Source organism: Vollenhovia emeryi, unplaced genomic scaffold (assembly GCF_000949405.1).
Source record: "Vollenhovia emeryi isolate VEMERY1.0 unplaced genomic scaffold, V.emery_V1.0 DF939135.1, whole genome shotgun sequence".
Lineage (NCBI taxonomy): Eukaryota > Metazoa > Arthropoda > Insecta > Hymenoptera > Formicidae > Vollenhovia > Vollenhovia emeryi.
In genome coordinates this window covers 2,425,155-2,436,618 of record NW_011967231.1, presented here as the reverse complement: position 1 = coordinate 2,436,618, position 11,464 = coordinate 2,425,155, and the positions used below count along the sequence as shown (strand labels likewise).

Sequence of the window (11,464 nt, the reverse complement as noted above, 5' to 3'; positions counted from 1 at the left end):
TCTTTGCGGTCGGTTTACGCGGTCGGTTTTCGCGATCGGTTTTTCAGGAAAAAATTTTAATTAATTATTAATTACTTAATTTTATCCATATTATAAATTTTAATTTATCGAGGAATATTATTAAAATCACTTTAACGCGAAGTAAATTTGTTTTCTATATCTGTTCGACTTTTGAATTCTAAGATCATTTTACGAATAGATGATCAATATATTAAAATAAATAACGGAATTAAAAATAAATTTGATTCGTACGTACCGTAAAGATTTTAATTAATATTTTTCTTTTAATTAACTTCTCGTGGTCGTGCATTTTGCGATACGATCGTCACTCGTATATTCGAACCGTACGAAATATTTGTCGGTGACGATAACCGACTATGGAAGGAGTTTTTTTCCTTCCTGATCTCTGGTCAAAATGACCAGACTGTATGGCCGGGAGCAACGAAAGGTATGTCCAATCTGGCCCAACGAAGGAATACGCCGAGTTAGTGGTCAATATTGGCCACTTTGATGTATTATGTGAATGTGTTGTACGATATATGTCGATTTCTTCTTATGTGCAAAAATTCGGGTGGGTTATATTCTGCATATGTGCAAGATTAAAAAAACCCCTATTAAATCGCGCGCGTATAACTCCAAATCTCGCGGTTTTAACGAAAGACTCGTAGGTTTATTAACAAAAAGGTGAAACGCGGAAAATAAATAATAATCGAAAAATAAATTGCTCTTTTGGAATGTCTTTAAAAATGCTTCGACATGAAAATTACTATTTTCGTGCACGTTGCAAAAAATTCAACGAGATAAGTGGTCCTTCTTGACCACGATGGTGAAATGTATAAAAATTGATTTATATCTACTTGTATATATATCTTTTTATGTGCCAAAATTCGGGTGGGATATTCTTTTCTACATTTTCTCGCGCCTGTATGCGAGATTGGAAAAAACTATATTAAATCAATCTCAACCGCGCGCGAATTTAAACTCCAAATTATATCCTTAATAATCGCGTCGCGGTTTTATTTGAAATAAATAAATTTTAGTTAAAAACTTGTATGTTTGTTTGAACGGGTAGGTAAAAAATGGACAGATAGGACTATAAAGATGAATCGGAATACGAGTAGATACGAATTCGGTTAGGTAGGAATTCGGGTAGGCAGGAATTCGGGTAGGCAGGAATTCGGGTAGGCAGGGACAGGGAGACATAATTTATTACGTTTGTCGTAGACATAAGTAAATTGTATGAAGAAAGATAAATAATAAAAATGTTAAAAATCGTATTGTAAAGAAAAGAGGACCGCTGAGTGGAATCAGCGGGGGCGGCGGAGGGCCTCTTTAGATTAATTTTTTTATTGTATGAAATTTTAAGTTGTTCTAAAATAATCTTTTATGCGATAGATTTTCGTTTGCGGATTTACGATACGATTTTTTGTTTACACATTTCTAAAGAATGTTACATATTACTCTCTAAAAGTCAATCAGTGAATTATCACTGAAAACTGTTATAATTGTTGAATTATTCAGTGGTATACTTGTAACTGTGAATCAGTGGGTATTCACTGTTTTCTGTAATAATCCACTGATTGACTTTTAGAGAGTAGACATAGCCGCATGCTTTATATTGTAATAAATTATAAAATTAATTGTGATGAAAATATAATAATGACAAATATGTCAAAAGAAAATGATTATTATAAAGAAAAGAGGACCGCCGATTGAAATTGGCGGGGGTGGTGGAGGGCCTCATATTTTTGCAATGCATTTTCAATGTAAACACACTACCGTGCAATTATTGATACGTAACATCGGCGTTACATTAGTATTTATTCTATACTCAATATTACAATTTTATTGGACAATCTTGCTAATATATTCAATCCAATACAAATTATCATCTAGGTACAATGTCAGTAGTATATTTGCGTTTACTTTATGACCAATATTGGTGTTATATTGGGGAAATATTGGCCAATTCACTGCCAACATAACCAATGTTTAACCAATGTTAGTCAATGTACTGCCAATGAATTGTGCTTCTAGGGAGTCGCTTATACGTAAAGGCAAGGTCTACGCGATTAAGTGAAGGTTTAAAAAATATATAAAGTAACTATTAATGTAACTATTAAATTAGTTACTAGTTATCGAAAAAATGTAACTGAGTTAAGTTACAGTTACAGATGGAGAAAAAGTAACGAAGTTAAGTTAGAGTTGCCAAAAAGATGTAACTGTAACTGTAACTTCGTTACAAGTAACGAGTTACTTCCCAACCCTGGGTTTTAATCGTGTCTTAAATCAGTGGGAGGTTGTTAGGCTCTTTTTATCCGTACATAACAGAACTGTGCGACGCAACCTTTAATTTGTTTCTTTTGAAATTTCTCCAAGTCGAGTTTAAAAACGTTGGCGAGAGAAACCACAAGAATACAGAACACAATATGTATTTGCGGGCATTTTCTAAACATGTACGGGGATAAAATTGCTGAGCAAGGGGGTTCCAATGCTAAACATTAACCGGGTCCATTCGATTTTGTTATACCGACCCAATGACGAGGGATTCTGTCTAACAAGCAAACTAATAACGAGGCTTTAGGGGCGATGTTCGAGTTTCGAAAGCGGTACGTCTCGAAATAAGTCCGAGTTCACTTAGAACATCCCGTACTGTAATTGCTTCAATCGTCAGACGCTGTCGCGCCGCAGGAAATCAATCCGCTCGTGGCAATGGAAGCGAAGGAAGTGGAGCTTGATAACGGGGAACCTCCGTCAAAGGTCCCGCGCGATTATTACAAAGGAATGTTCACGGTTGCGTTCAACCTCTCGAGGTATTGAGAGTACCGAAATATTGATCCCTCCCTATCTGTATAATACTGATGCGATATCAATAGCGTCTAGTGAGAAAGCTATTTTGGAATGAAAGGGTGTGCACGAGAAAGGGAGAGAAAGGGGATTCATCAGGGGGATAGAAGGCACATAATGAAGAATGTTATTTATGTTTGAAGAAAGTCAAAGTCAGGTCGATACGTAGACGGGATTGTCGTTGCTTTTACAACTACTGCCCCTTGAAGCGTATTCTCAGTACTCCAAGTTATTTTTCGTAAACGCGTAATATAATTTTTCTCCTTTTATTGTGGAGCACGTTGCGGGTCGTCAGGGCGTAAAGTCGTAAAGTTACAAGATTAAGTTCTCTGTTAAAAGCACCGCGGATTTTATCTGTAATATCGTCACAAGTTAATCGCTTTAGTTTTCGGACGCGTTTAATCGTTTCAAAAGTTCAGCGACCATTAAATACTTGTTTGGGAGTTTGTGACGCAAAGTTTGGGCGCGACCTTCAATTAGGGGGATTACCGGCATTAAACCCTCCCCTAAAACATTGGGAAGATTCCAGGGAGAGATTTTGTGGACCGGTATAATACACACGTATGAAAAGAACGTGACACTTGTAGTTGTATTAGTATCGTCAGATCGTTTAGAAAGATGAACAATTTGGATAACGGGACATTTAATCATTTATAGCAGCTCTTTACTCGACCCTTTAGGAGTTATTAACATTTTCGTAATTTTTCGCGCACGATGGTACAACGTATTCGAGAAGTGATACTGACTGGGGATTGTTACAAGCTAGAAAGCAAGAAAACGTTTTGTTGTTGTTAGAGATTGAGCTCGTCATTCTTCATTTTGTCGACTCAATTTTTTCGCCTCTCACTTGTTCACTTTCTCACGGAAAGACTCACGGCGTCGGAAAGTGAGAAAAATGACTTTACATGAGATATTATTGAAATAATATGGAAAGTCGCGCAGTATATCTTCGATCGTGACCAAATCCAAGGGTAACGAACTTCCGAGCGTTTCAAAGCCACCCGAAGCGACCCTCTTTTGTAACCGTCGTTTGAAACGTCAGAGATTAATCTCTCTAATGAAAAGACATATAGATATCATTCGTGCAAACGAAACGTGATTGCAGTCAACCGAACTTTTTCCCGGACTCTTTGTATCTCGAGACTTTTCCATTTAGCGCAAAGTCCAGCGTTTCGATTTTACTCTCACGTTGATCTCTTGCTCCCTCTCTTTCTGCGAACAACTTTTATCTTGGCCACATGCTCCAAACTTTTCACCGCCAAATAAAAACAGGGACGTTGACTGCATTGTGCGGAAGCACCGGCAGCATCGGACAAAAGTTATAACGACTTTCTTCGACACTTTTATTCGCGTTGCTCGAACGCGCCTTAATCCACCAATTTGCACCTAATTCTCTGCTTCTTCTATGATCCCCGCAATATGCTATTACATCTGTTCAACGCGACGTTATCGGAAACTTGCGATGCGTTTCGCCTTATCGCGTTTCGTGCGAATTAAGCATATAGCTATCATGGCAGGTGTTCTACATTAAAATTTTTAGAAAAATATATGATTAATGAATGCAAGCATTCCGAATTAAAGAAGTGTCGAGTATATCAAATTCTTTTCATGAATTAAAATGGCCTGAACGTTTTGAAACATTAAAAGAATAACAATTTAACGACGATAAAAATGTACCGACATACTATGCGAAACTTGGCATTTCTTTTTGACTTATTCGTAAAATAACTATTAAGTAATACTAACAATATAATAAAATTATAAACACTGTGGAGGGACACGAACGTGTTAATAGAGCGTCACGTAAAATCGCACAGTTTTTCGCAACTCTCTTGATAACAGAGGGATATTGAGGTAAATAGCGGCTCTGCATCTAGAAGCAAATTGCAGGGAAAAGTGCTCTTCTCCCTTTATCAAGATCGTTACGGCGGTTCTCACGAGACGCATTGTATTATGCATATACATTTAGACCACGTCTGTAAACTCTACTTTTTTCCGATAGCGCGTCCGTAGAGGACCAACTTAAACTCGCTGCTTCACCAAAACGAGAAATAACTATACTGCAATATGTATACGTAATAAAAGCAGATGTTAATGATAACGTGCCCTACTCTATATATCTCTTTTATTAGGTCTCATAAATACATGCATAATATCTGTGTATTTTAAGGAATTTTCTGCACTGCGGGAAAATTCAAAATTAACACGCGACAAGACAATTGCACGGTAATGCACTCAGTTACCGTAATATCAGTTTTTAATTTGCTACATGTGTACATAATCGAAAAACAGTGTAGATAGGAATTGAATTCCTGGCAAAGCGCGAAATCTCTTCATTAGGGTATTATTTTCTGATGAAAAAACAATTAGAATTTAACGGTGCTATAATTAATCGGTCCCGTCACTCCCGTGAAAACCCGTCATAAAGTCCGAAAGCGAAGGTCTTTTGTCTCGTCGAAAATTGTTCGATCGATTTCATTGTTCTTCCCACTGTGCCCACCGAAACGACAGCCGTCCGGGCGGTGAAGCGGCCAACCGCGAAGTGAATAGCGATATCCGTAGGTGGGCCAGGCTTAACATCGCCGACGCAATACCGCCCCTGCCTCTGCAGGAAACTACATTGAAACGGGTCTGACAAACTTGCTCGCCTATTTACCGGTAGACGCGTCGCAAACACATAACTCGGCGAGCTGTTTCCGACTGCGATTTTCGTGCGAGCGCGCGTATGCGCGTGGCGGCCCCGCGCGATCGCACCGCATCCGATCGAGTTCCCCGTTCGAAGCGGAGAAGAAGAGTTCCCGGCGCACATCCACCCCTCCAGCCGGCGACGACGTCCGTCCACGTGAACTTCCGCGATCGCGCCCGGAGTTGCCCCGTTTCTTGTTGAGCGGCGAGATTTTCGGATACGAACCACGGCATCGCGCGCAACACGCGCGCAGCCTTGAACGACGTTCCCTCCAACACAGAGGGAAAAGTTAGCGGACGTGGACGGGGCAGAAAAAGCCCTTGTCACAATGGAGGACGTGTCCCGTTGTTGCGGTGAGTTGCGCCGGCAACTTTCGAGTTAATCAACCTGGCGTTAGCAGCTTTTCCCTTATCGTCTTACGTTTCTATAGGAAGGAAATTGGGATGGTTACCACTCGGGAGATTACAGTCTTGACGTGTTTCGGCCAAAGAGGAGAGCAGGTTCTTCGCGGAAGATTTTTTTTTTCGGTGAAATATCGTGTTACACGTCACGAGTTTCGCAAAACTTGGATCGGCGAGGTATTACACGAGATATTGTACGAGTCGAATTTTTGCAGAATTGTTCGACGAGTAAAAGAATCTCGCAGGTCGCGAAAATCTTCGGGCCAGATAGTTTTTAAGCGGATGTGACGGAAGTGTCGGCGAAGTTAAAGCTAATGGATCGGGTCTTTCATTCCCTCGTCTATCTCGCTGGTTAAAATATTACGATATCGACATGTGGAGATATAATGTAGGCTCTGTTCAATAGACACTTTAACTTGAATGTTCTTCACGATAATTTAAAGCTCCGCGTCTCTGTCGGTGTCAGCCGACACTCGGGCCGTGTTTCGATTTTTTTGCGCTTTCGCTCTCGGGTTCTGCACACGATGTTTCGCTTAACAAAGGGCGGTCGGAAAAGTGTTTTTCGCCGGTAGCGGTTCCCATCGATCCCTCGAATCCGTAATTAGGTCAAGAGAATGGAAATGTCTACGAATCGGATCGACCATTATCGAAATCCGTTGCTCGTAAATTTCCCGCGATACCATCGGCAACTGCTGCTGATGCCAGGGCCCAACGACTGTCGATTAGCGGATTAGTATTATCGGCCTCCGTCGTGCCATCATTGGCGTAGCGGAACTCAAAGGGAGCCATAAAGCTTTTCGCGTTTACGGTCGAAGATATTGCGCCGGAGACCACAATGACCGCTCGGATTGCATCATCGTATCATCGTAATCGTTTAACGATCTTAATTTTACGTCGAAGGGGGGTGAGGGTGGGTCTATAATATTCTGCTTGGATACGAAAGTAATTGTCTCTTTCTCTACCGTCGCTACGAGCTAGCTGATAATAGCCGCGATCGTCGTTAATCTTTTAAGCCATCCTCGGCTCCGAATTTTATATTTTAATCTTACTGTCGAAGCGCGAATTTCGAATTGCAGCCTCTTAGGCATCTCCGAAGTCAAAGTGAGCATTAAACCGTCGAAAGACAGTAGCAGTTATTTCCTCTAATGGCGTCAAAGTTGATCGAAACCCTTCTAGCTGTGTCGTAAGATTAAAGCCCTGAAACGCTGCTTTTCCGCTCCATTAGTGTTTGGGAGCCTTACAAAGCTTGAAGGTTCTAAGAGTGTAATTAATAAAGAACTTTTTGTTCTTTACGCCGACAGGCGGGCAAACAACAATTATATACATTCTCCTTTCTCTCGATTAATTTATGCTTTAAGTAACTTTTCGTGTCGCATTGTGATTACGAGAGTTCACATAAATTTTCATTCGCAGTAATTTAATATATTTCCTTTGTACATGTGCACTTGTTTGCTTTTAATTTCCAACGTGCTCCTTTTCTCGTATTTCTACAATATGCAAATGCTCAATTTCAAAATATTATCTAAATGTGAAATTAAAGGGAGCAAATACACGCAATCGATTACTTAGCAGATACCAGGTGACAATTATTGACATTTGCGTTCTAACAAATACGAGAACGGGTGCACGTAGCAAGTGGAAAAGATTAATGCTAATCGTAAAATAGAATGGCGGAAACGTGCCTTCCCGCGACTTTTCTGTATTGCTCTTTGATATATCTCGTTCGCCATGAATAAAGTTTATAGTTCCGACAATACGACAAAAAGTACATTTAATACCACAGCCTAGTCTAGTCCAGTGAAGAGACGCAATTTTGTCAGATAGTAGGCTGCCAGCAAAAATACGACATGCATTTCTTTCTCCTCTGAATGCCACGACACAAAGGGTACCCTCGTAGTGTTACGTGTGATGCCAGAGTCCCGGCACGGGGATATGCCGTCGGTTGGAATGATAGACGTGAAACCGCGATAAAGATCGCCGGGGAAGTAGGCAGGATTGTATTTCGCTCGAGAGGAAAAGCCCGGCCTCTCGCAAAGCGAGGAGATTAAAAAAGTGCTCGCGAGGCTAAGTACGAAGCGAAGAGACGCGTTCCCCGAGTGAAAATCCTGGGCTTCTTATAGACGCGAACGAGAATTTACGACCGTTTATGAAGCGCGATAAGTTATACGCGAAGATTGGAAAATATACGAACGAGCGCGTTAGATTTTGCGAAACATTCCAGTCCTGGTTTATGAGCCCGCGCTAACGAAACACGGCGAATATGTTCCGCGTCGTGTCGATAAATATTTCGTAACGATGCAGACTTGGACCGCGCAGTTGTCGAGAACGATGGTGTGCAACAGCACAGCGTGTAGAACGAATCAACGGCGACTTCGTGATTGTCCGAAGGGGCGCGTGAGAATACACGCGATAATAAAAATTAATGGCTCCCACGGTCAGCTTGTCTACATTTTTTTGCCGTTCGCAACCATTCTACGTGCCGCTCGTTACATAATTCTACGTTACCGCACTGCTGCAGCCGACGACTATAGTGCTGCCTTACAACGAAAGGCTATCCAACTCTGAATCGAAAATGGGTGGCCTTATATTATAGTCTGCTCGCATAACTTTAGACTTTATCCCCAAAGTCAGGCAAAATATGACTTTGGGAATAAAGTCCAAAGTTCCGCGACACACGAGGTCACTTCATAAATCTTACGTGCATGTTTGAGAAATTCGAAAGATGGTAAATGGAAACACAATTTAGTTTTTTTAATCGATAATGTGCGCCCTCTTTCATTTTCCGCAATACGCTACGCGCAATCGATTACAGACGACTTTTTGACCTATCTAGCAAAAATAAAGACAGTGAGAAAATAATAATATCGTTATATAATAGACTTAGATAAATTTATAGATTGTTCTAAAAAAAATAGATGCTACCGTCACGATTAAAAATTTGGAGACATCTCGAAAAGATTAACCAAATAAACCGGAAGTCTGTGACGACTTCATTAAATTAGCATTTAGAAGTTTTATTATAATTGCAATGTTAAAATCGATCAGTAGAACGGAATTTGTAATTCATAGTCGGTATTAAGTCTGCTGGATCTTATCCGGGTTTAAATAATCTTCGTTTAGAATTTTAAATTGATAACATCGAGATATCGCAACATTTTAGGATTTCAGAATTACAAAATTCACTCTCCATTGTTATCGATACTATTTTATTAGTCTCAAGAAAACATTGCAAGTCTTGTCCTCGTAATTTTGCATTTATTGAATTTGTTGTTAATAATAGCGTTTTTGGGAAAATTTTAATTTTAACGAAGTCACAAATATTAATAATTGTTATAAAATATTAATGCTGTTGTAAACACTTAAAAATGCACCGCTGAAAAAGTCCGAGAAGATGCCCATGTAAGAAATTAAAGTTTCTCACAATGCTTTTCATGCCGTCTGACCGCGTGTATATGTGCGCGCCGACGTTCGTACTAAGCGATACGTGATTCATTTGTGTCGCGAAACTACCGACTGGCAAGGGCTAGAAAGGATTGGTGATCGAACTCACCGGACTGTCCTCTGTGCGCGGGTATGGCCGGGGCGGGCGGCAATCCGGCGATGCTGCAAAGCGTCTGTCCACTACCGTACTTGATACTTCTGCAGTGACACGGCGTAGTGGGCGTCGTCAGTCCCTCGTTGTCCCTGACGGTAGCCCCGATCACTGAGATCTCGTCGAGCTCATGCCCGCTGTCGTAATGGCACAATCTCGTCGCGCTGGTGCTGGCCCCGCCACCCCCGACGCCGCTATCCTCCCCGGCACCGGCGTCGGAACGACCGCCGCCGGTGCCTCTACCCCCGGTCCGGCCCCTAAGCGACTGCACCAGTCGCTTGGCGCCCGAAGACATTCCACGGAGGTGATCCAGCCTTCCGGTCTTCGTTTCCTCTTGTCCTGTCCAAAACCGCCCGAGTACACGCCCGGGGATGTCCACCTAAAATTTTCACGCTTTTAGCCGCCGTGGCACGCCCGGCTGGTGTTAAATTGCTGCATAAGTTTCGTCCACTAGCGAGATTAAAATTCCAAACATTCAGTTCTCGCAATTATCTTGGGTATATATTTAAGATCGTATTGTGTCACATCAGCACGATAATTATTTATGACAAGTTTGCGTCTTCATCCCTTTTACAGTTTTTCTTCGAGGTTCATGCCTATAACACGCGCTATTGAACGATTTCTTCTGATCATACGAGGCTATACTACTTGTCGCGCTATAGATGATACAAATTATGCTTTCGAGAAACAAATTACCCATAAAATTAAAATTCTCTATTTAGAAACGCGAACACTCACAGCATCTTTAAATTTCGTGCAAATAATTTTTCCTGTATCTATTGTATTGTAGCTAAATTAAGATTCGTAAAATGTGTTACGTTTTATATCGCATTATTAGCGATTTAATTTTGTTAACACGATCTCTTCTAAACGTTTATGCAGCAATCTAATACAAAATAATTTATTACATTATAATATTTACAATAACCGATCGATAAATAATCTGAATCGCAGTTTCGACTACTGGACGATTCCGTCTGACCATACGAGGCTATACTACTCGTCGCGCTATAGGTAATACAAATGATGCCTTCGAGAAACAAATCACCCATAAATTAAAATTCCAATTTTGGAAACACGAATACTCACAGCATATTTGAGTACCGTACAAATAATTTTTACTGTATCTATTGTATATAAACTAAATTAAGATTCGTAAAATGTGTTACGTTTTATATTGCATTATTAGCGATTTTAATTTTGTTAACACGATCTCTTCCAAACGTTTATGCAGCAATCTAATACAAAGTAATTTACTACATTATAATATTTATAATAGCCGATCGATAAATAATCTGAATCGCAGTTTCGACTACTGGACGATTCCGTCTGACCATACGAGGCTATACTACTTGTCGCGCTATAGGTAATATAAATGATGCCTCTGAGTAACGAATCACCCATAAAATTGAAATTCACCAGTTTGCCTGAAGCTACGTAATAGTTTGGCATGTGCAGAATAAAAATTTGGCCACTTTTAGCTCCGGACATTTATGATAAATGATCAGTCGGCCGCATACATCTACTTTAGTCTCTACCTTTACGCCTTATCGATTTTGACTATGAAAAAGCAAAGTGCTAGAAGTATGTGATAAGTTTTGATAATACATGATAGATTGCCTTCCATCTTGGCGCGTGAACAATAAGAGAGGAAAAAAATCACCCGTTTATAAGATATTTCGCGTGTCGACAAGAATTGCGAACGTTGTAATCTAGGCAGAGAATTGAACGAAATACTTGAATACATCAACAGACAGTTAATTTGATGGTAAACGACACTTGTATACGGGAGCGAGTGCACAATGACGATCTTCGGGGGGATAATCGGGATTAGAATCATGAAAGGTCTTGGGGAGCCTGGCTCGCACAATAAGAAGTTGCACAATAAGCCTGGTAGGTCCTGGTAGGGATAAGAGAGAAGGGCGAGGGCGAGACGGC

At 40.6% G+C, this 11,464-nt stretch overlaps 1 protein-coding gene across 1 annotated transcript in view; it reads right to left on the bottom strand.

The window, feature by feature from the left end:
- Positions 1-9,821, bottom strand: part of LOC105567738 (cyclic nucleotide-gated cation channel alpha-3) — a 142,795-nt gene extending 132,974 nt beyond the window's left edge. The window contains exon 1 of the mRNA XM_012022842.1: positions 9,485-9,821. Within this exon, the coding sequence (XP_011878232.1) occupies positions 9,485-9,821 (337 nt within the window). The remainder of the gene's footprint in view (positions 1-9,484) is intronic.
- Between the last annotated feature and the right edge of the window lie 1,643 nt (positions 9,822-11,464).